This window comes from Plectropomus leopardus, chromosome 18, assembly GCF_026936395.1.
Source record: "Plectropomus leopardus strain MGB_pleo_1.0 chromosome 18, ASM2693639v1, whole genome shotgun sequence".
NCBI lineage: Eukaryota > Metazoa > Chordata > Actinopteri > Perciformes > Serranidae > Plectropomus > Plectropomus leopardus.
Genome location: NC_142193.1, coordinates 24,614,907 through 24,642,082, shown reverse-complemented (window position 1 = coordinate 24,642,082; position 27,176 = coordinate 24,614,907). Strand labels below are relative to the sequence as shown.

The 27,176-nt window shown below is 37.2% G+C and overlaps 1 protein-coding gene and 1 pseudogene across 2 annotated transcripts; one reads left to right on the top strand and one right to left on the bottom strand.

Annotated features, from left to right (window-relative positions):
- The first annotated feature begins 792 nt into the window (after window positions 1-792).
- LOC121956303 (phosphoribosyl pyrophosphate synthase-associated protein 1) lies at window positions 793-15,838 on the top strand. Of its 2 annotated transcripts, XM_042504445.2 has the most exons (11): window positions 793-1,231; window positions 1,420-1,472; window positions 2,651-2,717; window positions 2,844-3,016; window positions 3,183-3,298; window positions 3,391-3,446; window positions 4,240-4,385; window positions 5,279-5,320; window positions 8,473-8,543; window positions 9,534-9,680; window positions 11,843-15,838. In XM_042504445.2, the coding sequence occupies exons 1-11, from the start codon at window positions 1,149-1,151 to the stop codon at window positions 11,999-12,001; spliced, it is 1,113 nt and encodes a 370-aa protein (XP_042360379.1). In that variant the 5' UTR covers window positions 793-1,148; the 3' UTR covers window positions 12,002-15,838. The 2 variants fall into 2 exon arrangements, with proteins under 2 accessions (XP_042360379.1, XP_042360380.1); XM_042504446.2 differs by lacking the exon at window positions 5,279-5,320 and having other exon boundaries at window positions 795-1,231.
- Window positions 15,839-18,437: 2,599 nt separating this feature from the next.
- Window positions 18,438-20,312, bottom strand: LOC121957106 (GTP-binding protein Rhes pseudogene; annotated as a pseudogene).
- Between the last annotated feature and the right edge of the window lie 6,864 nt (window positions 20,313-27,176).

The window sequence follows — 27,176 nt, the reverse complement described above, 5'->3', positions numbered from 1 at the left end:
GTTCAACCAGAAACAGCCCCAAAATTGCCATTGCCAAACCCACCAGACCACATTTAAAGAAACAGTAATTTTACCGTGTATAAAACCCGCATATTTTCTCACCCAACAGGGTAAAGTAGGGGTTTATTTCAACCAAACCAGAGTTGGTGATTGATGTAACAGTGAAAAAAATTAAACGAGGCAGCTTTTATGATTTTTATTTAGCTTCTTTCAACTCTGAATGAAGTGCGTTTTACAATGATAAAATTATTTATTATAATTTCCATAATAATGTCAGACACTTAAAATAACAATCTGATCAGTGCAAAAATACTCACTTTTAGTGGACATGAGGTGACGGTACACAATAGCCCTGAGTGATTAGATGTATTGTGGTTAGGTATATTGCAGCATGCTTCACTGCTTGTGGCTGCAGCAGTCTTGCTTATTTCTGTCTCAAAAACATTTGTCTTCATCTTGCTACTACTTAGACACGAAAACATGGAAAAATAGGAGCCAGGTTGAAGTACCTAAGTTAACCTTTAAAATGTGACTAATCCACAAATAAACAGTATGATTCTTTTATTTAGATATCATCCTGCTAATTAAGACGAGAGCAGCCTAATTATAAGATTATATAAAAAAATTATTTCATATGAATGTGCAATGTTTTTTGATACTTTTACTTTTAAGTATTATTATTACTAGGCAATTTGTATTTATTTCAGACACTGTATTTTATTTGATGCTCTGTTGCATTTTGTAAATGACTCACCAATATGACTCACACAAAAGCGTAGCTATTAGGTTTGACCCAAAGGGCGTTCCGTACTTCTACGCGAAGACAGTTGTTAGCAATAGTGCTACCTAAGTTAAGCGACAGGTACCAGCCGCTTGTCTGCGTACAGTTGGACAAATTTTAAGATTATAGACAATAATATTTTTTTGTAGCTATGTTATAACTACGTGTACGTAACACACTGAAGGTAATTTCGTGTCATTAGCTCACTTAGCTAGCAGGCTAATTTGTGTTAGCTAGCTAGCTAGCCACCTTGTTAGCTAACGAAAACGTCACAAGAGGAAAATCGGAAACAAACGCGGTGGTCAGTTGAAAAAAAAGGCCCCGCTGCTGTCTTTTTCTGGGAAATAAACCCACCAGCAGTGCCAGGATGAATGTCGCTAAAAGTGGTTATCGCGTCTTTTCCGCAAACTCCTCCGTGGCATGCACAGAACTGGCTAAGAAGATAACAGAGTGAGTATAATAAATCATTTCTGACATTTTCTCCACGTTACTGAGTATTCATGTCGAAGAACAGCTGTTTGAGCCAGCGAGAGTCTGCATGGCCATGTATGAATGAATCAATGAATGAACATTGTGTTAAATCATGTCTCATGTTGTTGTGATCATTATCTCACAATTAGCTAAATTGTGTTTCACAGGCGGCTGGGAGTTGAACTGGGGAAGTCTGTGGTCTTTCAGGAGTCTAACAGAGGTGAGAAAGATATGATGGCTTCACAGGAAAAATGACAAATGCACCTACAAAGGGGACTAGTAATGATTTGTTGCTTTATTCTAACTAACGTGGAAATCCTATGAAAAAAACTGGTGTCCAAGGATATTCCTGTTCTGCAGAAAGTAAAGTATGTGTTTGGTTATAAGGCAATGAGATTTCTGTACTCACATACAGTAATTCTTTATTTTACAGAGAAGAGCTGTACGAATTATACATAAAGTGGATTCAAGATAACACACCAATGGTGTGTTTGTCAAGTCAGGAAATTTGAAGATATAGTTGAATCACAGACTTTGTTAGTTGTATTTAGGGCAAAAGAGTATTACCATAAAATTAATTTTTAGTTCAGAGAACGAGGATCATAGAAGGAAATTTATTTTTAAACACCAGTATGCACAAACTGTTTTAAAGCAAATGTGTATTTCTGTGGAATTTTTTTTAGAGAATATGATGTTTAAAGGGTGATACCAATATCTTTCACTTCAAATATATGTATATAAGGAGAAAATAATGAGACAATATGAAGTTGCCAGGTAATGTTTTTTGATGTAGGTTGGAGGTTCTTTTCTGTCTCTCTCTGTCATTTTTCTGTAAGTACTGACTGCCAAATAACTGACGGACAGACCATCTATTTTTATTTGTTGATTTATTTTTTGAGAAAGCGTCTGGATTTTCCTCTCCCTGCCTTTTTTTTCTGCAAGATATTTCTAGTGGACTGAAAAAGAAATAAATGAAATTATTCGAGAAGGCTACCAAAAATCTTATTTAACTTCAAGCTCACACTGCACTCGTTACCGTGTAGCTTACCTCACTTTATTGGTTTTCATAGCCTGTCTAACCACCTGAACTCCAGTTTGAAACCTTGTTTTGCATCTTGTTTTGTTTGCACCTTATGTTTAGTGTGAATGTTGCTTCACTCCGTCTAAATGTTGCATCATTCTTTTTTTTCATCCTGATATACTGCACTATACATTACACAGATTGATGGCAACAAACACTCTCTTATCTGTTTATACATGCTTTATCTCTGTCAGTGTTTGACAATGACTGGTACATGCACGGTGACGGGATACAATAACCAAAAAAGTTAATAGAATAAGAACTTTAAAGATGCAGCTTTCCCAAATTATCTAATGTCATTTTTTTCTTGACACTAGAAACTAGAGTTGATGTGAAAGAATCAGTTCGTGGACAAACTATCTTCATCATCCAGACCATACCACGGTGAGTATAATGTCTGAACAAATGGACAAATCCTCACCTGCAAGTGAGATCTTGTTGCAAAGTTTTTATGATAATCACATGCTAAAGTTTACATGCCCTTTTTATTCTTTATTTCTGTGCATCCAGAGATGTCAACACGGCCATCATGGAGCTGCTGGTTATGGCCTACGCCCTCAAGACCTCTTGTGCAAAGAACATCATTGGAGTCATCCCTTATTTTCCGTACAGCAAACAGTGCAAGATGAGAAAGAGGGGCTCAATAGTGAGCAAGTTGTTAGCTTCAATGTTGGCGAAAGCAGGTACAGATAACAAAATGAATCATAAAGTTTAATTTTTGTTTTAGTTTCGTGATCCCTCACCATCAGTGGTGTTGTGTCTGCAGGGATTAAATTTCATGTTCTTACAGAGGAGTTTTATTGTTGAAAATATTGTTTTTATTGTGTTTATTTGTGTTTGACCCCAAAGGATTAACACACATCATCACCATGGATTTACATCAGAAGGAGATCCAGGGCTTCTTCAGCTTTCCAGTGGACAACTTGCGCGCCTCCCCTTTCTTGATTCAGTACATCCAAGAAGAGGTGATAATCCCATTTCAGCGTGTACTGATAAACCTTATCATTTAATCAATCTGACATGAGCATCGACCTCTTTTTTTTCCTTTGTCTGTCAGATTCCTGATTACAGAAATGCCATCATTGTGGCAAAGTCCCCAGCAGCAGCTAAAAGGTAACTGATTGATAATAATACACACTTTCTCCTCTGCTTGTTCTCTTCTGTTAGCATTTATATGATAAAATAAAATTTCGAAGGTTCAGTGGCTAAGATTTAAGGGGATATTTTGGCAGAAAATAAATAAAATATTACAAGTGTGCTTTCTCTAGAGTAAAATCACCTGAAAATAAGAATAATTTTGTTTTTGTTATCTTAGAATGAGCCAAGATTGCTTTGTTGAGTGTTTTAGTTGGTTTAATTTGCCAAGTCTGTTTGTTTTGAGAGTGCGAGACCTCTGTCAGTGACTCAGCTCTCGTTAAAAACATTCTGATAATCTGGATCTTAAATTATCAGAGAGAAAGGTGAACACACATTAAGTTTTCAGAGAAAAAAAGGTTTGTGCACAATAGCAGGTGCTGGGAACAGCAGCCCATCTGTTAGGTGCTGAACAGTGTTAGAGAAACACTGATTTGTAACGTGAAACTTATTTATTAAGGATTTTTAGTGTTTTTAATCACCTGATCTTTTTGTTTTGGAGAGCAAGAGACCTCTGCGGATAATTGGCTCCCGGTAAAAACCTCCTGAACAATGAACACTGAAGGAATTCAAATCATGAGACGTTTCAGCGTGCTGCAATCTGCAATTCTTAGCGCTAGATGTCATCAAATCCTGCACACTGCTCCCTTAATGTACTCAAAATGAAAACATTTCATTATACCATAAGTAAATAATAATACAAATATTTTTTATGTGTCTAAATATGTGTACATAATCAGGTTTTATATATATATATATATATTGTTTTTAGGGCTCAGTCCTATGCGGAGCGTCTGCGTTTGGGTCTGGCTGTGATTCACGGTGAGGCTCAGTGTTCAGAGTCCGACATGGCTGACGGAAGACACTCCCCGCCATGTGTACGCAACACCACGGGACACACGGGACTGGAGCTTCCTTGTAAGAACACCCATTTTTGTTTGTTTAGCTTTTTTGCTGGTTTTCTTTGCAGATTAGTCAACGCTTGATAGATTTTATTGTTTCTCACAGTTATATTCTTTTTTTATTTCTCACACTGTGGTCAAATTCAGAAAGTCATATCTTATAATTTTTGATAGTTTAACTCCTCAGTGCTTTTTAATAATGTAAATTCTGCCGAAAACCCAATGCAGCTCTTATTTGTGCTAACCTGTTTCGAGCTGATGATTCTGCTGTTTCTCACTCATACCATCAACCATACTCCAAGAAGTTGATTTTCTGTGTCACTGCATGTTTTGATTCCACAGATACACTACTTCTACTCATGCTGCATCCTCCGCAAGCTGCTACTCCTAACTTACAAAGAGTGACGTGCTTAATAATCATAGAACCATGCCTATTTCTTAGCATATACTTTAATTTTAAAATTTTTATATTTGGTGAGAAATACTAATGTAACTCTGGAGTATAGTTCTCAACATATTTGCAGTGTTAATTCCTGGTAAGGCCATTTTAATGGTTCAGTTTGAGAAAATATCAAATGATTGTGTCATTGGCAAATGACTCCGACGTATTTGCGTCCAGTATTCACTTTATTATTTAGTTAAAAAAAAAAAAAAAAAAAAAATCTATTCTTACTTGTGTTTTAATTCTCACCCTTGACTTAAAAAATCCTCCTTTTGGAACAATAACTTACCCTCAACCATAAGAAAACTAAAAAAAAAAAATGAGCAAAATAAGTCTGATTTGTTGATTGAAATATTTTACATTTCTGTCGACCCAGCGCGAGGATTTTCCAAGTCTTGGCATCATGTGTTTGTCATGTCAAATATTTGTGCATTTGTGTTAACGTGGTGTTTATTTGTTGGTAATAGCAGGCAAACAACAAGCTCCGTTCCCTGGCATAGAGCTCCCAAGTACGACCGTAAACATAACTTACATCTGACTATGAAATGATTCCTCTTCAAATGGTTACTCAATTGGTGCATGTGTAGACAAAAGGGTTTGTGTTGCATCTTGTGAAAATACAGTCTGGATTCAGGAGGTGCACAAACTGATTTCTTATCGCTCAGATTTGCATCGACAAAACTTTTTCAGTCCAGTCAGCTACAGTACGCTCCTAACTTTATGCTATTTGCATGGCATGTTTGACTTGAAATCAACAGCTGACACGTTGTATCGCACCTTTCTACGATTCCAGACAGTTGTTCTACAAGATGGCCAAGCTCTTCTTTTTGTTGTGTTCTGATTTTATTTTGAAATTCATAAATCAAACCAGAACCATGCCAAACATTTTCTTTTTTGTTTTATTTATTTTTATTTTTTACTTAAATATCTGGACTCATCTTGCCAATCAACACATGGTGCACCCATATTAAACCTGCTCTCTAAAACCTGATTAACTTTTGGTCATAACTGCATGTGATGATAACAACAAAGCATGCTTTTAAAACCTAACATCTGATGATGGGAAGAAGAAACATTACAAATGGAATTTGTTGGTTGTTTAAGCATCAAATAAGAAAAAAAGTTTTAGTTTTTTATTTCAGTAATAATACCAGAATTTATTTTATCAACAATGACATTTAGTTAACACTTTTATCTCTATAGTTGACGTTTCTGTAATGCAGTGCCAACCTGTTGTTAAAATTTGTCCGTAAAATCATTTAAGCTAATCAAATCTAACAGGATAATGAAATGGATGGATTCTAGTATTTCATGTTAAATTAATTTCAAGATCTCTGACCAAACATTTCTCAGGTAGCTTGTTGCAGTATCTCAGCAAGCTGCAAACATCTTTTTTGAGAAGTGTGTGTACTGCTAACAACATGGCTTTTGCTGTTTTTTTTTTTTTGGTTAATAGTGATAAAAGTCTGAATGTGACACTGCCAGGTTTTCTGATGCTGTGGGAACTCACGGTATTCAGTAAAGTGTTCTGCAAGGCATGCTCTTCCTGTCTCTGCTTCTTTGTACTTTTTCCTTCACAATCGGCTTGGCTGGCTGATTGTTTACCAGTTGATTGTTTCCTTATACCCTCTGAATGACTACATTTACATACACAACAATACTTCAAATGCAGCTGTTTCAAAAAAAAAAAAAAAAAATTAAGTTATCTATCCAAAAATATATTTAATGGGTAGTCATTTAAATATGCTACTCTGAATCGAATCCCAGTTTAATTTCAATTCACAAGCAATTTATTTTAGTTGTAGGTTAGGCACATATATTGTATTATTGAAGGGATAGTTTGGAGATTGTGAAGTGGGTCTGTATGAGGTACTTATAGTCAGAGTATTCATAGTCGGTGTATTCAGAAAGCAGTTTTTGACAGGGAACTGAAACTGTTATCTCTTCAAAGCCAGACTCCAGTGAGAAAACATCACTGAGTTTCTTGTCTACCGCTGCCTTAATCAGTTAATTTGTTTGTGTTGTTGTGTGACTTTGGCATTTAAAGGGATCAGCTCGGATTCATCAAAGTCACACAATAACACTTACTCAGTCTGGTGGCTTTGACAAGAGCATAAAATGGCCCAAATGGTTCAACTGCCACATATAAAATGACCAGGATGATCGACGCTGCGTTCGCACTGTGTGCGGCCCATAGAGCAGGCGCACTAGAGACTTCCACCAGAAAAAAACACCTACTTGCAGTCTAGCCCTGCGTTAACTCAAATTTGGATAAAATGACTGAGTCTTGCAGCTCTTCCAGACTCGACTAGAGAACGAATGGATAAATCCTTATACTGAAATCAGTCATTTTGCAATGATGCTCAAAAAAATATCCACTGATTCACAGATGTAATTTTCGCTATGTAAGTCAATGGGAAAAAGTCACATGACGGTGTAATGACGTGGTTTGGTACTAGTAGTAAGATACTCTTACTGCAGCATACCCTGAAACTTTTTTTCGTAGGTTGTTGAGATAGTATGTAATGTTGCCAGCCCACAACCACCACAGAAACCACACTGCTTAGCTGCCATGGTGGTACTCCTGCCTGCTCCTCCCCAAACTGAGGGCGTGCTGACAAACATCTACTGTATATAATATACTGACGATGAGTAAGCACCTCATACAACCCCACTTTAAAAAATCTGAACTATCCCTATAATTTCTGTTGTCTTTTACATGTTATGTTGTAATTTTCCGAGTTAACCTTTATTGGACAGTTTCCATACCGCTAGTAGACTGAAAAGATTAATGATTGTAATTTAATCCATATATCATGACACAAGGATGTTTACAGATTGTAAGGAGCAAAGTGATCAGTGCTGCCTGGAGCCTGGAGGTGGAGACATTTAAATTAATGAATGAGCCCATATTATAATATAACCAGCAATATGGCTCAGATGCACTCACAATGACAAAGGAAGCTGCGCAGATATCAGTAACTAAATTACACATTCTTTATTGTTTTATATTGGCTCAAAAATGCAGCTGTTGCATCTCCTGTTATCGTCATGTGAGATGCAGCGGGATTATTGTGTGTGTGTAAAAGTAGTCGCTGGCAGCAGTGATGTTCGACTGAGGACTGACCCCTGAACATTGGCAAGTGTGTATGAAGAAACCCTCATCAGTGCTTGTCAACCACTCTTGTCCTGTGTGAAATAAGATTGTCTGGTGCATATTGGTTCATATGCAGACTGCTGCCATGTGCCTGCCACAGCCTGGGCCTGAGGTTGTGTGTGTCCAGGCAGTTGCCTTCTGATTGGGTATCCTGGGCAGAAAACCCTGTCATTTGATTTTGCATGGCATGTGCTGTACTAAGTTTGGCATTTCAGTTTAATCTCCTAGGGGTAGGTGGGGTACAATGGGGGGAAAAATTTAAACCACTGATTGCCGTCGTAAATTTATTACAGCATCATATTACTCTAACAGAATTTCTACAAATCATTCACATCATCCAATAATGACTCCATGATACAGGGGGCAGATTTACCCAAATTACAAAACATTTTCTCAACCCATTTTACCCAATCTACTGAGATTTATTTTTGATTAGGTGAAATACAATTCACACAACCACCTCTGGGTGCTCTCACCGGTAACAGTTTCTGCTTTCCTTTGCAGTAATGATGGCCAAAGAGAAACCTCCCATAACTGTAGTCGGAGACGTGGGAGGGAGAATTGCCATCATTGTGGTAAGATGCTGTGAATGCACTTTTTATAGCCTACATGGTTGAGCTGTCTTTTTCAGCTGCTCGGCCATCTTTTGATTATAACTCTTTTAAAGTTCTTATTTGCAACCTTTCAGAGCATTTAAAGTGGTTTGCATTTTTAAATTAATGAATTCACTACCACAATAAGAGCCTCTTATCACTGACAGTATGATTTAGAAATATAACTTGTGAACTTCATGATCACCCATTCTTAAGAATTAGCACAAATCATGTCCTAACAAAAAAAACAAAACAAAACAAAAAAACTTAAAAATATAACTTGTCAACACACTAATTCTTTTTCTGGAATGAAATGTTATTTTTGAGGGATTTATACATATGAAATACATAAGATTTATGAAAAAAGCCTTTAAAATCTAAAACTAACAGCATGCACTGATCACATTGGTGTTAATATGTACTATTACTACTACTCTTTGTTTTAAAAATATTTTTATGAAAATATTGTCCCTTTAAAGATGTGTCCTAGATTTTGTCAACAAAAAACAAGTGTAATAAAAATGCAATTTAAAACCAAATTAATCAAAAAATTAAAGGAAATAATAATAGTAGTAAATAAATTATAACAGTTAATAATAATAATAATAATAATAATTAAAAATAATAATTACAACAAAATTCAAGTCGAAACAAAGAGATAATCTAGATAAAAGATATAGGATATAAAGTAGTGCAAGTTAAAATAAAGCCTGAAATATAGCATAAATAAAACTTGAACTAAGTCAATCAGTAGTTCAGTGAGTAAACAAAATTTGATATGACTATGGTGTCAGAAAATGTATATGCATAACAAATTATGGAGTCAATTCACCGACTTGTAAGTTTTGGCCTCAGCCTCTCACTGATACTGTTGCACTGATCGGAGACACAATGACAGAGAAAAACAGACAGGGATGCGACTGTTCAGTCTTTGCTACAGGCTGGATTTTTCTTCTTTCTTTCTTCTTTCAGGACGACATTATAGATGATGTCGGAGACTTTGTTGCAGCTGCTGAGATCCTGAAAGAGAGAGGAGCCTATAAGATATATATCATGGCTACACATGGCTTACTGTCTGCTGATGCTCCGCGCCTCATAGAGGAATCCGCCATTGATGAGGTGAGGACACCTGAACTCAATACTCAGTAATCAGTAAAAGTTGTTGAGTGGGAGTGAAAACGCTGTGTATTTGACCTGTACAATGTTAACAAGGAAGCTAAAGCAACAGGGGAGGAAGAAAATGCCATACTGTTTTAATATCATCATAATATGTTCTCATTTAACTCACATGTGTTCTCTATAAACACAATGTAAAAAAAGATAACGAAAAGATACTTCCTTCTAACAGATTGTTTTTCGAATGAATGTTGCAGCACGAAAACATCTGTAACTAGAACACGGAAAGGATCATTATATCCAACAGATGCATTTCTGTAAAAGAGTAGTTTCAATTTTCACTTCCTCTGAACTATCCAGGGCCCAGAAAACAATGGTTACAGTTTAGATTTAGGATGTATTTACAATGTATTGATGAAATTTAAAAATATGATTCAGGTTTGTAATATTAGTTTTATTTACAGGATACCCGGAGATCCTTAAAAAGTCTTAAAAGGCATTTAATTAATTAATCCAAAAATAATGTTTTAATTGGAATTAAATGTTTTAAATTCATCTTTAAGAAGTCTTTAAAATGCTGAGACATGCAAAATGGATTTTGTTTTTCTGACGTTGCTTTTTAGAATTTAAAAATAACTGGTAACATCTTTTATTATTATTATTATTATTATTATTATTATTATTATTATTATTATTATTCTTATTATTATGAAAATATAAAATCTGCCAAATCCCTTTCACAAACTTCACCAAAAAAGTCATTTTTATGTTACAACAACAAAATTGGGCTAAATTGTCCCGTAGCAATTGGGGGGAAAAAAAGTCTTAGAAGCCTGTATTTAGAAAAAAACACTTTCACTTCTGAGTGAAATCTGGTAAATTAGAACTCATTTTATCTGTTTGTTGTTTTGGGGGTTTTTTTGCACAAATGAGTGCACAATTGTAGTTTTAATAAAAGAGTAGTTTTCCTTGTCACCAAATGTTGGTATCTTTTAAAAGAAGATTGGCATTGGTGCAAACACTTTTCATGAAATTGAAACCAAAAACTTTACTGTACACGTGCTTTTTAACTTAAAATCAAACGGTGTCATTAATGCCTGCCTCACACGCGCAACCTCTCTAGCAATTTCGCTGTCACAGATAAATTTCCAGTGTCGGGATAAAATCATGAGAGCTTAACTCAGTTGCTGTGCGTTCTCGTGATCATGGTAGCTTGGTCATAAAGCTCACTCCAAGTTAGTCTTTTTCTCACCTTTACATTCTGACAAAATCAAACATGTTTAATGTTATTGTAAACCTTTCGGTCTTAGCTCATGCAAATATGGAAGTTCAATGACGTGAACACTGTCAACAGCCAGTATATGCACTCTCTCCAGCATCAAACAAGAAGCAGAAAACCGGGTAGACGGTAAACACGGAGCGAACTCAGCGGAGGTGCAAGAAGACTTTGTGGCAATATTTTTTTTACAACTTTTACACCTTTTTTTGAAAAGGTTCGGCTCTAATTTCCACAATATTTCCTCTCACTAAAATAGCACAGCTAACCAACAGAGGCTGGTGGCAAGTGGAGAGGAAAAATCCCAAAATGTAAAATTCTCTGCAAACACAGTTTGTCTTTATGTGTTATATTTATGCCGAATTGACAAGAATACTGTCAACATAAGGCGCCTTTTATCTTCTGTTTCTAGAGTTTACAGAAACTTAAGGAATTTTTAATATGTCTCATTTCTCTATGTCTTAAAGGGAGTTTGGTGTAAATTAGCAAACGCAACACTTTAGTTTTTGCTCCCATTTTACGCATGTTTTAGTAAGAGAGCCAACATTTTTTATTATATATATATTTTTCTCAAACTTTGGTCATAAATTTGTGCTCACTAATACTGATTTTACCAAATTTGCCACCAAAATTTTAGAGAAATGTATCTATTGAGTGCATGAAAAAAACTTTGGGGAAAAGGGTTACGTTTAAATTTCTGCCACTCTAGTCTGATCTTGCAAATAATTACTCTGCAAGATGCCCAGTCTTTGCAAAATCTTGTGACTAAAAGCTCACATACTCTTAAGATTTGAGAGGGTGTCAGACTTTGATCTTTTAAAAGTCTTTCCAAAGTCTTTTAGTTGTTGTTAGGCATAAGTCTAAATCTCTTTTATTATTCGACCCTCAGGTTGTGGTGACTAACACGGTCCCCCATGAAGTGCAGAAGCTACAGTGTCCCAAAATCAAGACTGTGGATGTCAGCATGATACTGGCAGAGGCCATCCGCCGTATCCACAACGGAGAGTCCATGGCCTACTTGTTCCGCAACATCACCGTGGACGACTAAAAGAGCGTCGGAGAGGGTGAGGTGGGTGTGAAAGTGACTGAAGGCAGGTGCACTCCCTCGCAGTGCTGTAAAAGCATGCTAATGCCATGTTCCACGTGTTATATGTAGGGATTACATGTATCTGAATTCATTGAAAGAAACTTATATAGCAGGAGCTACCCGAAGTTATTTAACTGCTTATGCAGAGGTTTAAAAATGTATTTATTCTGTAAAGATGATAAAATAGCAAAAAAGTGACTTTCACTTTTGATGCGTTTAGTCATACTTTGAAGTCTCCCCTCACCTTGCTGCTCTTCTTGCTTTTCCGACTTGAACAAAAGATGCTTTGTATTTAAAAGAAATTATTTTGTCATACACTGCGGTACCTCAAACTTAATGACTAAGCTTCAGCTGCAAAAGAGAACAGAGAAATGTCTCCATTAACAGGACTTTATGCTTTTCTACCCGATTTCCAGACGCTCTTGCTGGCCCGCATGATCAGGGCCGCTCAGCACTGTGATGTCTTTGCATTTGATGCGGTTTGTTGTTTCTAACCACACAGACAAACTCCTTATTGGTGACCAAAATATATTTTTATGCAGCTTTTTTTTTTTTTGCACTATTTGTGGGGATGTCTGGTGTGACGATGTCACGCAAGAAGTTTCTCAGCATCTGTAGAAAGTCATGGATCATGATTATATGTTGTGTATATTCGGGGGTCAGTAAAACTAAATAACAAAAAAAAAAATATTTTCCCTTCTTACTCTTACTTCTGTCTAGCTGCTTTGAGGAATCTGCTTCTGTGGTCCCTGCTGTTACCACATTACAATGGAGGTTAATTTAACTTTATTCCTGGTCGTCAAAGTTTAATTATACTACGTTTAAAAAGGTGAGATGTGGTCCTCAAAGAATTTAAAGATTATATTTGAAAAACGCAGGATAAACTGCAGATTAATTAAGTACCTTGGACATTATTTCTGGAAAGCCAAGTATTTAAAAGATATGTACTACATTAATAAAATTCCATTCACTTCCATTATATTGTGCCTTTAGCAGTAGTCTTAAGGCCAAACACACGCCGAACGGCACGTGTCAAAACAGGCGCAGCTATTATTGTCTGTGTACAACCACACACTGGTGGCTGCTAGTTACGCCTTGGCTTCCACTGCAGCTCTTCTTCTCTGCTCCCACGGCAGCTTGACTTCTTGTCTCACCTTTACTGTCGCTGTCTTTCTCGTGTGTCTGAAAGAAAGGATGAGGTGAGAGTCATAGATGAGGTCGAGAAATATCTAAATATGACCCACAATCCTGTCATTATAAAGACAATAGCGTAAACGATATTGCCCGGTGAGCCACAGCTGTGGAGATTAGGTGAGAAATAAAGTTGAAGTAGTGTCCACACATGATATTAACTCTTTGAAACCTGAGCAAATTGACTTGATCTCTCTTTTAAAAACACTGAAAGAATTTACAGGTTTAGAGTTAAAGGAAAATAACCTAAAATTTAGCCAAAAAAATCTAAATGCAGCACGAGAAAACTGATGTTGTTCCAGGTTTCGAAGAGTTAAATTGGAGCAGTGGTGGAAGAAGTACGCTAATCTTTGACTCTGGTAAAAGCAGTAAAAAAGCGACGCTTCCTGCTGGCTCTAGCTTTTCATTATTAGAATTATTTTACTGTTAATAGTCTGTACTGACCCTTTAATATACTCTCTAGCAGTAGACTGAACATACAGTGCTTATTTGAATGGCTGTGATTTGAAATCACGTTGCATGTAAATTCATAAAGAACTGAAATTGATGTAGCCAATTAACTACAAACCTTTACTCAAAATATTACTGCTGACTGTTTTTCAAAGCACAGAAAAGATTGGGAACATTACCGATCGTAGTGAACCGACTGCTGGTTTGTCCTTTTATCGCTCTGCACTTTCATTATCTGGTGATATGATGAAAAAATCTGCTTGTCTGATGGGCTTATCCACAGAGATGTTAACGATTCTGTTAACCGAGCTTGTGTATCGGCAGATACAAAGTACTGATCCAATACCGTTGATTTAAAAGATTTAAAAGACACTATTAACCCTGTATGAATGTGAAATGATTACTCTCATTATTGCTGTTACCCAGTTGAAACCTGATCAAATTGCCCTGAACTCTTTTAAAAACATGGAAAGAAGGCAAAGAGCAGCTTGAAAAAAAAAGTGACTGAAATAAGTAAAAATGTACTATAAAATTACCTACAATTTTTAAAATAAATAAATAAATAAAAAGGTAAAAGAACTAAAACAGAAAATGACCTGGAAAAAGTGCTGAAATAATAATAAATACATGTATCTGTATATATCCTGTAACCTAATTTTAAATATTTAATTATAAATATAGTTTTCTTCAGATTTTTCCAGATTTTTTTGATAATTTCAAATGACTCTCTCTCACGCTTATTTGTTTTATTTTATTTATATATTTTTTCCAGGTCATTTTCTTGTCATCTCCGATTACATTTTTGCTATTTGAGAAATAATTCATGCCACCTTGCTGATTGCCTTTTTTATCATGTTTCTTTAAGAAATAAAAACAGTTTACTTACCTTTCTATCATCTAAATGACAGTAAAAGGTGTCTGAACGCAGCACAAGAAAACTGATGTTGATCCAGGTTTCAAAGGGTTAAACCCTTTGTTAAACATGAACAAATACATAAATAAAATGAATGCCATAGACCCTTCTTTAATAGATTGTAAAATATTGCCTGATATTTTGCTACCGGCTAACATTATTTAGCAGGAATCAGTTCTTCTTCACTGCTGTAAAACAGGAGTTTCCGGTGTGAAGGCTACTGTTTTAGATCAGCAAAGAAGAATTGATTTCCATGTAAACAAATTCAAAGTTTATTCAGAAATGACATGGAATTGGATCAGTGCAGACTTACGTACTCAGCGATACCCGGTTCAGCGTTTTAGGCGACTCTTGTTATGTGCTACTGCACCTTTGTGTTGGAAACGTTGTTCTCCTAGTTGGAGGTTTTTAACACTAATTAACACTAAGTCCATTATCTCTTTAAGTGAAAGCAGCAGCCAGATTTTTCATCTGCTTTAGTGCTTTTTTTTTTTTTTGGCACCTTTTTAAGTCTTGATACTTGAGTTATTCAAGCACATGAATGTACCAGATAAGTGGACCTTGAATTTATCAAAGCTTTAAAATGACTTCACTTTAAAAGAAGGCTTACATAATTCAACATGGTGGGCTACTTGAATGGTGAACATGAATGGAAACCAATTACCACCTGGAAATGTGCACTAAAAAAAGAAAAATAGCCAGCAGTTAGTGTAAAGGTATGTGCATTTTTAGTAAATTGGCAAAAATCAGTATGATTTATAAACTGTGATGTTTCCCCATAAAAACCTGTGGTTTCAAAGCACCTTTTTGCACTCTTTGAGTAAATTTCCAAGTGATGCGTAAGAGGAAATGTGTATTTCTATTGTGACGGACCTATTTGGTCAGAGAAATACACTTAATAAACCAATGCACACCTATTTGATGTTTTGTTTTGATGTTTTTTCTGTTTCACATGTTGATAAAAGTATGTCTTCCACACAGCAGTGCTGAACACGTTATCTGTTTAGTTTTGTCATAGAAACTGTATTTCTCTGGGTGGGTGTTTGAGATCTAGATGCACACGCTGTTGCTATGCAGGCTAAAATGTGGTCTGTCGTTAGTGTATTTCATTATGTCTTCTCTGTATTCACTGTTTCTCTGACCTGTCTGTGACGCTGAGGGCGATTTAGACACTGACACCCTTCTGTCCAGCTCTGTGGCGTTTGTCAATGTGTATGAGAATAAAACAGTTGCCTCTTGCTGTACATTGTCTCTAATAAATCAGGAACCATAATGTATTGCTTTGGTGAATGGCCTTATGGGCATAAGACTTCAACTGTTTTATGTGATTTATGACCGTAAAGTTAAATTTTATCTAGCTTTAGTTTGGAATCAGGATCTAAACCAGCATCTTTCTGTAAAGTCTAGGTAGATATTTTGGATTAACTTGACAGAAGACAGCTTTTTAATAGTTAAATCTTTAAACATTACTGTATTTTTTACATATACCTTTAAAATGTTGATTTTGATCAGGATTTTAGAAAAAAAGTGAAGTCTAAAGGTTTCATATCTGCAGAGAAATTAGCTTCATTGATACATTATAGGTGTTGGTTAATGGATACTGGAATCACAAAATCATAATTTGTATATTAATTACTTTACTGGTGCTACCTTGAATTTGTGAAGAAAACTTCTTGAATGTCTCCATGGTGAACAAAGAATCAAAAAACAGAGAAAATTCTTGATGTATTGGAGTAAAAAGTGGCAGCATTTACAATTTAAGTTTAAGGTTTTAAACACTTCCCTGTACGAGTAATGCGCCTGGGCAAGCACGTGCATTTAAACTCTGCTCGTTGAGTTGCCGGCAGGCGTGCCTCTCGTCCTTGCCTGAGACTCTTTATATTGAATTGTTAAAATATTAGTTTTAGCATGTGTGTGTTTGGGAAGTGCAGAGCGCACGACTGGATAAACGAAACACGCGTGAAACTGTGCAAATTGTGTGTGAGTTTGCAAACCGATGTTTCGATGTAGCTTTGCTGTTGTTTAACGTGGAGCCCATTAGCTTCAATTCATCAAGTATTTTCACTGTTCTTGAGTTCTTCTGTTCTCTGTTGAGGCATACAAATAAAAGAAAGATTTCTTACAGAATTTAGTGTAACACTGGGGGAGTAACTGATAAACAAATCATCATTATGTGAGTGAAGCATTCCTATAAGAAACTGTAATATTTGAGTCTAGTTACTTTTTGATATTTCTCCCTTCATATTGTTCATATTGTTTGAAACAAACCAGTGTTTTGGTCAATGAGAAGGCCTACCTTTAATTTTGACATACAGTACTACAGAAAGTCATAAATCACCTCAACACATCATCAAACACCTGATGTAGTGACGGTCAGAGATCCTAAACTTGTTCAAAACTTCTCAGATATCTTCACAACACTGAGGAGCTTTGACCAAGTCCAGGAGCAGAGACAAACCCAGAAATTTCAAACCACAGAAATTTAAAAATGAGGCTTCAGTCATTCTCCGAAACTAATCTCTACCTGTTACATGTGAATTATTGAAATGATTAACATTTTCTAAAGCCTGTTCTCACTACAACCTGAATAAAAGTTAAATTCACACCTGAGCTTTAAAGCGAAGATCATCCTCTCTGCGTCCGTCTGTGTTCTGAAACGAGTTTGCGTGCCGTTGTGCACCAACTGAAAATTAAAGTGAGTTTAAACAGAACACAAAGGGGAACCAGAGATCTGATAAACGCAGGTCACTTCCTCGTCTGATTCTGGGGAAACAATGCACCTTGTCTCTGAGCGTTTTTTGAAAGAGGAAGAATACCTTTTGCTCTGCATCTCTGGGCCTGTGTGGCCTTTTAGCAGTCGGTAAATGATAGCAGCACATATGAAGTGTTCTTCAATAAATTAGAAAAGCTGGTAACATTAACTTATTCATTTAACCAACCATCATATTTAATGGCCGGTGGGAAGTGTATTTTTAAAAACTCAGACTACTAAATACTTTTTTGGGTAATTCTCTTGAGATTAGTTTATTTGAACATATAAAAACAAAATACACAACTTGATGAACATGTAAAACTTTATTTCATGTAAAAAGGGAAAATAGTAAATGAACTTGAAAAGTAAATACAGAAATTAAGTAAAAATATTTTTTAAAAAAACAGAATGAACAGAGAAATAGGTGAGGGAAATCAGTCACTAAATACTGTTTTAATTGTGTCTTTGAATATTTGTAGCATCCCATATTAACTTATATGATAGCAACACAAACATGTATGCATCCAAGTGTATTTGTAGCCTCTGTTTTGTTTTGTTTGTGTTGTTTTCTTTGTTTTTAACTTTGTCTCATGTATCGTGACATTCACTGGAGACAGAAGTTGATGAGGCATTTTCTGTTTTTTCTTTTTGTTCCTTTTTAATCTCATTTGATACACTTGAAAAGACCTGCTTCCTCATATTGTCCTACAGAGTTGTGTTGTTCGTAAATTATGACCACCAGAGGGAGATGAAACACAGCAGAGAGATCATAGGATTGCGTGTGCGCGTGTGTATGTATGTGTGCATGCATGCGTGTGTGTGTGCATATTAGAACAATGCAAGTCCATAATTTAGTTTATTTAGCCAAGATAATCCACTCAGATAACCCACACACAGTTTGCATACTGCTTTCCATTTTTGCAAACTGCTTTTTGTTTTGTTTGGGGGTAAAACATTTCAATTAACACCAATCACTTTCAACACTGACTGATTGTTCATTCAGTGCAGCACTTATTGTTTTCAATCTTTTCAGAACTTACATTTCTGGTCAGACCAGCGCTGTCCTTAAGTCAACACAATGAGACTTGGAGTACAGTTACAGTCATTTAATACACCATTTAAATAACAAATACCTCTGCAGTGACAGAATTATTTAGATTTTTACAATTCAGAGAACAAAACTGTTTTTAAGTCTGTAGATCCAAACTGTGATTGTGGGACGGTGCACAATATTTGTATCTTCGATAAGCATGTGGTGTAAACTTTATTTTACTTTTACTGTTTTTCGGTTTGAGCTGTAAAATGTCTTTTTACAATGTCTACATGCCTACACCATACCACACACTTACTTTTGTTTGCTGTCATGCCAAGAATATTCTTATCAGTATAATCTGCAAAAAAAAAGCTAATTAATATCCAAAAGGTGGATGAGATAAGGTGTTTTATTCAGCTTAGAATAAGCTCTGAGTGAAAACATTGAACATCACCTTTGTGCTGTCATGATGATTCAGGGTCATTTTCAAACACTTGTTAAACTCTCCTGAATGTATCAGTCAGACAAAAAGAAAGAGAAGGAGAGAAAAATCACCACTTGGTATGTATTTCAAAATGTCAAAAAAGCAGGACAGGCTGCACAAGAATTCACAACATAATGTTTAATGTGTTGCTATCAAAAATATAAAGCCCTCTTCTCTTGGTCTTTCTCATATGTAAACAGACTTTTGCATAAATACCCATCACATCACAGTTATTGCACTTTTAACACCAGTAGCACAAGAACCTAAACCTGAAACCTCACGTTAACATTTGAGTGAAAACTTAGCATATGATACAGAAAGCTGCTTCTACACAATTTATAACGCCATCATTGTTGACATTCACAGAAAGCAGTGTCTGTGCACTGTTTCTTTCTTTTTTTTTCAGTGTTCAAACAGTTGTTCAACCACATTCTTTCACGTCTTAAAGGTGTTCTCATGGTTACACGTCCGTCCTCACTGTGGTATCTCTGTGCCTCTAGCACTGTTGCAGTGACAGATGCAATGCTTTTAAGCACATCATCATTTCTTTGTTTTGTTAGAGTCTGGACACATTTAACACTTAAAAAGCCCTTTCAGTCTCTTTTGGGCAGTTTTTTCTTAGTCTTTTTTGGTGTTGTTGCCTTCGGAGCTGCTCCACATCATTATGAGATGATGCAGCTGTTGGCCTTGTTCATTGGAGGTCGTTTGTTGCTCTCCTTGGGGAAGGTTTCCCGTCTGCGGCACAGCGCCGGGCTGAGCCGACTTGGGAGGTTGGCCTGCTGGAGCAGCTCTCTGAAAGCCTCCAGCACGTTGACGTTGTCTTTGGCGGAGGACTCCAGGAAGCTGTGGTTCCAGTCCAGCTCCACCGTGGACAGCACGTCCTTGCTGGACACCTGTCGTTCGTTGTGGCGGTCTATCTTGTTGCCTATCACCACGATAGGCGTGTACTTGTCCTCTTTGACCTCCAGGATTTCCTCTCGCAGACTTTTCACCGCCTCCAGGGATTCAGGGTCATCCACGGCGTAGACCAGGGCGAAGGCGTCGCTGCTCTGGATGGAGAGCTTGCGCATGGCGGGGAAGGAGTAGCTGCCGCTGGTGTCCATGATGGTGATGGTGACTTTGACACCTGCCACCTCGTACTCCTTCCTGTGGAGCTCCTCCACCGTGCGCCGGTGCTTTGGCTCAAAAGTGTCTTGGAGGAAGCGTTGGATGAGGGCGGTCTTCCCCACTCCAGCTGCTCCTAAAAACACCAGACGCACCTCAGTCTTCTCCTTCACTTCTAAAGACATGTTTCTGCTGCTCTTTTTCTCCAAAATACCACTTGAAAGAATCTCTTATCTCTTCTTCGTTGCTTGTGGATCCTTGACTGAAAACTGTAGTGCTGTCAGTGATGGAAGTGGATGCAGTTCTGCAGAAGAGGATGCTGACAGCAGATGCATGTGTGTCTGTTGAGGCTGCACTCTGTATTTATGTTCACACATAGCACCTGCCCCCTTCTGCTCCCAGCCAGTCAGGCGAGGACAGTATCTCCCTCTCATTATAGCAGCCAATCACAGACACTCATGCAAATCAAAAAGAGTAAGCAGAGGAAAAAAAAGGTGACAGACATGATTTTAAAGTTCTTTGTGCAGTACAGAAAACATTTCCAGCAGAGAGTGGTGGTAAGTTTGTGATTGCTGCAGCAGAGGATCAGAGATGCTGCAGTGTGTGTTCGTGATAGAAAAGCAGAAAACATCATGACATTTTTTTAATGATAAATCTGCATTTCAGATTTGAGCCACAAAAACAGCAAAGAGATGCAATGTTCTGTTGAGCTATAGGCTTAATGAGTCTTGTGCACCTTAACTTGGCTAGCTGTGTAGCAGGAGGTCTGCAGGACTAAGTAATTTGTATTAATGACCATGCAAATCAGTCAACCTGTGGGAAAAATCAATTTTCCATAAAGTGTAGGGATCATATCCAGTGAGTGCAGAAATTTTCTAATGATACCTGCTGCACGCAGGCCCATCTATCTCATTCCCAACGATTCCCAACTGATGTTCTTCACCTCTTCACCCCATCAGACTTTCATGTGTCATCGGGATCATGTGCTGCAAACAAGCTATTAAAAATGGATGATGTAAATGCTTGTGGTACTGTCCTCTCCAAAACAAATAAAATGCAAATTCAGACCCTTGTCCTTTGTCATTTTATTTCATGTACAGACATATTCTTGCAGTGTGATCTTAGTTTCTTTTTTCTTTTCTTTCTTTCATATATAGAATAGATGTTCAGTGGATACTTCTCTGGCACCCGCTGGTTTGTTTGCATTATGTCAACTTATCACAGAGCGAGACGTCTCATTGTTATTGAGACAGAGACTGAAGAGGCGAACGGACCTCTGTTTTGAGTCATGTTTTGAACATGTTTGACGCTGTAGTTTTCATCTCAGTGGCTTCATTACAACCTCTTTTACATTAAGTGTGTAGCTTACATGTTTTAGCGAATCTATTACCTCAGAATTATGTAATCTCTCTAAAAAGGGTGTTCAATACAATTGTGTTCATCACTGCGCTGCTAGAATTAAAATGCGTCGGAAGCATCATGCGTTGCATTCAATTCAGACAAAGTAGAAAAATAATATAAAATTACAGTTATTATTATCATACTGAGATCTCTCACATGCTCCCCATGCCCAGAGCTTGTGACTTGTTGCTATGATACCACCAAAGCCATTACCCGAGCATTATCTGAAAGCGATTTAGGAGCAGAAATTTGCACCTTATTAGTGCTGTCATTCACTCATTCACTGCTCACTCTGGAGAATGGTGATGGTCAGTAATGGGGTACATTGGCTAATTAGGCAAATTGAGAGCACATTTCTTATCACTATGTTTCACTGGCCGAACACCCTGATATGTGATTTAGAATTATGGTCACATTATATTCTTGCTATGTCAAACTTTGTTGTAGTAGCTCGGGTAAATTATTTGGAGAATGAACTCGTATTGGTTTCTACATGTGAGTCCCTCTTAGTCTGTTCAGATTGGATTGGACCATGTCTGTGCCAAAATGTAAATATTTAAACACTGAAGTGTGTCCCTGTAATGTTATCATATTTTGGATGTGCTTCAATCTCATTTTCTGCTGAGAAAACAAACATTTTGCAATAATGACAACCAGGTCTCAGGACAAGAAATTAGTGTCACGATTTTTATGATGTTTTCTTAATGAAAGAAATAACTGCTTGGATTGTGTTCAGAGATGTTTCTTTCTGGTTAAAAAGCAGTACATTCATGTACTAGGCAGACTTTGCAGAGAGGCCGTTGTGGAGGATGACTGGCTGTGACACCAGGACACCAGGTTCGTGTTTACACTCCTATCTCAGGTTTATGGGAAAAAAAACACTTTTTGGTTTATGTAGCCATTTTTTTGGTTTAATGTAAAAACTTATGATTGCCTCAGTACATATTTGCTGTTTAACATTAGTCATACATAAACATAATTTCTAGGAGATACAGCTGGTAATGCAGCAGAGACTCTTTTGTCTTTGAAAATAAATCTCTGCTTGTATCACAATTGAAGCACATCTCCTAGTGGTAGCTGTCACATGGTGCATTTCATAAACTCCCAGCAAGGGACTGTGAGATGTTGACTCCTGACCTCCTGACCTCTGCCTCCTCCATTCCCTGGAGACAAAACTGAAACTAAAACTAAAGCTCAAGGCCCCTGAGCAATTCAGCTCCATCCCTCAGGTTTTTCACCTCATTAAACACACAGCAAGAGGGCCAGCATGGGAGCCCATTTCTTTTTTTCTGTAGTTTCCTTAAAGGTCAATGTGTGAACAGCTTAAAGGGCAAAAAACGTTAAACTTTGAGGACTTAAATTACACGGAGGGCTTATCAGTACTTGGTGTAAGATAAAGTTAACATATTCATTGATTTTCTGGCCACTTGGGCTTGGCAAAACAATCTGTGAACACAACATGGAAAACATGCTGGGCAGCTACAGACTAAAACCTTTTGCTATTGCTCATAACAAGGCTGACGAGAGCTGTGGGACTCAACTAAAATGATAAAGTTGTGGGTTGTAAAACCAAAACAATGGGCTGAAAAACCCCAAAATGCAGATATTAATTATCTGTGGATTCTTCACTACACGCCACCCCTTTCACGTTACACACTCGATCCATCACTAATCTAAAACATAGATAAATGAAGCTTAATTTAAAAACTAAATGTGAAAAAGTAGAAAAAAAAAAGAAAAACAAAGGGATGTAATAACCTCATCACTTTTGCAGTTACATTAATAACTACTGAGATTGTGCAGCAGCAGGCTTTATCCTGAGCTGCGCTGCAGTATCGAGCTGCTGCTGGTCGCCCTCACGGCTCAGAGGTGATAGTCTGTGATGATGACTGGCTGTGGTAATGGGAGGAACAAGCTGTTCTTAGAGCACAAGGTTTTATCTTTGAGCAACTGGGGGGGGGCACTACCAGGATCCGGTGCTCTAATCTGTTGATCAAGTATTATTTCTGCTGGCCAGTGTCTTATGAAAGAGAAGGATGTTTTTCAGTGTCCCAGACAAACTCCAAGAAAAAAGTAGAAGGAGGTGGTACCTGATGACATTTACTTTAGTTACACAGTACTGTTTGATTAGCTAATAATAGAGTTGGACGAGTTCTGATAATAAAATGCAGAAGCTGGAGGAGAATGTAATTTTATCTGGGTTGGTTTCTGTGCTTGTGTATTCAGCAGGGTGTGTTGGTGCAAACGGCGGCCCGGCCCGTCAGTCAAACAGTGATGTTTCATTTTGAGTGAGGAGTTGTATTAAGTCCTGTCAGACTTTGTTGACCAAGTGCCGCCAATATCTAAGTGAAAAGGTTTCTCTTGGAATTTAAAGTTTGCATTCAGGAGCTTAAAATTCAAAACAAACCGCTCCTAATATTTACCATTGGGCGTGCAAGTTCCACATAAAATTCTCTATGTCTAATATGGCATAAACAGACACAGATGTAATATAAGCTTTCACAGAGGCTGACCCAGAAACCCCACAGCATGCTGTAAAGTCATTTGATCTTTACAGCTGAGCTAAGTGGGCAATTTAAGGGCTCTGCACTCCAGTGGAGGGTATGATGAAGTCTGAACAGACACAGGATCTGCCCACTTTGTTTGCTGATGGAGTAAAGGTGAGGTCGAGTGCTTCAGTACGCTAATAATCCCATTAAATTGGCTAGTATAGAGCAGAGCAAGAGTACAGTTTGTTCTCATTTATTTTATTAGGCCCTACATAACAGGATTTTATTGGCTGATTTAGTAAACCACATGTCAAACATTTGCATTTTAAAGGGTAAAAATGCTCCTTCCATTAACTGCAGGAGGGTTTCGGGCTAAATAAGCTTGACTTTGATGGACTGCCTCATTATTTTGGTTGCATCACTTGACATAGATGTAACAGCGCGGTCTGATTCTGTAGACTACTCCATCATTACGTCTCGCTCGAGACACAGCGTGACACATACATAATGGCCGGAGCGAGGGAGCAGATCTGACAGCACATTTTTTGGATGGATTCCTCCCCGTGGAGACAGCAGCCATTAGAATTACTTTTTAAACTAGAAGGGCACTTGAAGAGTGCAGACCTCCACCAACACCAGGAGACCAGTCTTCAGTGAGATGCAAATGTGCATGTGCTTTATATATTACATCTGGTTGTATTTCTAAAACTGTTAGAACTAGGAGATAGACTCACACATGGTTGAAATCCACAAACTCCATGGTCATTAATGCTTTTCTCGTGAAGCGTAAACTTTGGACAATTTTCCTTAAAGGAACAATGTGTAGGACTGAGTAATATCAAATCATTTCTGTATCTGCCCTGTCATTTAGATCCACTCCAAAAATTATTGTTTTTTCCCTGGCCCATGCTTTACCCCTCCACCAAGTTTGATGAAAATCAGGCCAGGAGTTTTTCTGTTACCCTGCTGAGAAACAGATAAAAAATGAAGCTAATGAAAGACCAGAATTCACAACTGCTGATTTACCAGTGATCAGTTTTAGCCAAGCGTGGTTACAAATTGGATTTGTGTTGTATCAGGATTTAGAGTCGTGGGAAGGAGCAGCTTGATTTAGTTTTTTCTGCTTTTATCAGTTTCTGTCCCAAAAAAAGTTATATGCAATGCTAAAAATCGGTAATAAAACCAGAACTTTACTGTTTGTCTTGTTCTTCTTTTTACTCAAACACATCTCGTCCTTTAGATTACACACACCTCTTTACATGTATGTCAACAACAAGTACAGACCACAAAAGCCCACTGACACCAGCTCACTAATTTCTCCTAATCCATCCCTTTCTTTCGGTGGCTTTGTGAAAGCGCACATGCAGGTCGCTCTCACGAGTGTGTACTCAAATCTGCTCCCTGCCAAGTTTGGCTACAGGTCCTCTGACTTTGTCCTTTGGCTCTGGAACATCATGTCCTGGATAATGAGAGGTGCAGCAGTAGTGGTGAGGGGCAGCAGGAACAACAGATAGGTGACAGTTATTACGCTGCTTCAGAGGTTGTTCTCTCTGTTTGAGGAGGCATTATCCGAGCTGTTTTGAGTTAGAAGGCTCTATTTTAAATGTAGATATTAACCATTATGAAACAAACAGCAGCGATTTAATGGTCCAGAATGGGAGATTTAGAGGGATATATTGGCAGAGATGGAAAATAATATTATACGTATGTTTTCTTTTGCGCATAATCCCCTGAAAATATAATTCATTGAGATTTTGTGACCTTAGAATGAGCTGTTATATAGGAAGGAAGTGGGTCATCATCTGTGGCCGTGTTTTTACAGTTACCCAAAACATGAAATCAAACACTGGCTCAGAATAGGGTCATTTTTTTGTTTCAGCCACCATACAAGCCCCTAAAGCTAGATATATATATATAAATTTTTATTATGAAACTGCTTTATTCATTGTTTTTACCGGTTTAAATCACTGGCTCAGTTTGTTTTGGAGAGGAGGAGACCTCTGCGGATAATTCGGCTCAGTTCAATAATAGTTCAATATCCTGAATGTCTGGATCAATAATAAAGTAAGCACAAATCAACAGGTTCTGGGCGAGCGGCCCTGTCTGCGATATGCCAAACAACATTAGAGAAACATCAGTTTGTAACTTGAAACTGCTTTATTCAGTGTTTTAAATTATTTTTATCACATGGTCCACTTATTTTGGTGAGAAAGACACTTCTGCGGGTCATTCAGCTCCCGATAAAAACCTCCTGAACAATGAATACTGAAGGAATTCTACCTGGGAGAAGTTTCCGCTGGTTCTGCTAGATCCAACTAAATCCCTATAAATTTTACACACTGGACCTTTAATGTTTTGTGTCTGAATCATTATATACAGTTGATACCCTGGTTTAACCCTTTGAAACCTTGAGCGACATTACTTTTCTTGCTTTCAGTATCTTTCACAAGTATTTAAACATTTAAACCCTAAGCACATTGGTGCAATGTCTTAAAAAAAAGGGGGAATTAAGCATCTTAGTGATGAATATTTCAAAAATTGTAAGAAATTGGTAGATTTAGACATGATTTTTTTAATTAGAAAAACATGTCTGGAGAAAAATAAGGAAAATAGTGAAAAGCTATATTTACAATTTCTATAATTAATGACTATAATTATAACACAATTATGTTAAGTAATTATTATTTTACAGATTAAGCACTTTTTCCAGGTCATTTTCCTTGTTTGTTTGTCTTATTTTGTTATAGGCCCACTAATTTTAAATTTTCTTTTTTTCTAATTTCTTGCTAATTTTGGGGGATTTTTTTTTTCTTTGTTGCTTATTGAATTCTTCCCATGTTTTTGAAACCAAGGCCAATTTGCTCAGGTTTCAAAGTGTTGAGACTGTGTATTTGTACTTGCACTGTGCAGTGCTAGTATTTCATGAGGTGTCTGATTTATATACATTAAAAAATACCTTTAAAATCTAAATAGCCTCATTAAAATAGTTATTTACATCCTTTTGTTTTACTAAGGGTGTTATTTTACTTTGTCGCAGTTTGTAGAAAATTAATATATCTTATTAGAGTTCAAGTTGATTGGGTGGTAATTTGCTTGTTAAGGTTTCAGCCAATCACGAGGCCGGGAGAAGTAAACAGGAAGTTAGCCATGGAGTCAGAGGTTAGCTTGGGGAGGGAAAGCGGCGTTTTTTGTTTTTGTTTTTTAAAGAAAGTCAGCCGACAAGGATTGACTATAAAGCGGAGCATACAGCCTGTCCTGACTGTGAGAGACGTTTTTACTCAGCGCCGTGTCGGGACTACCGTGTCAACTGTTTAGCCTA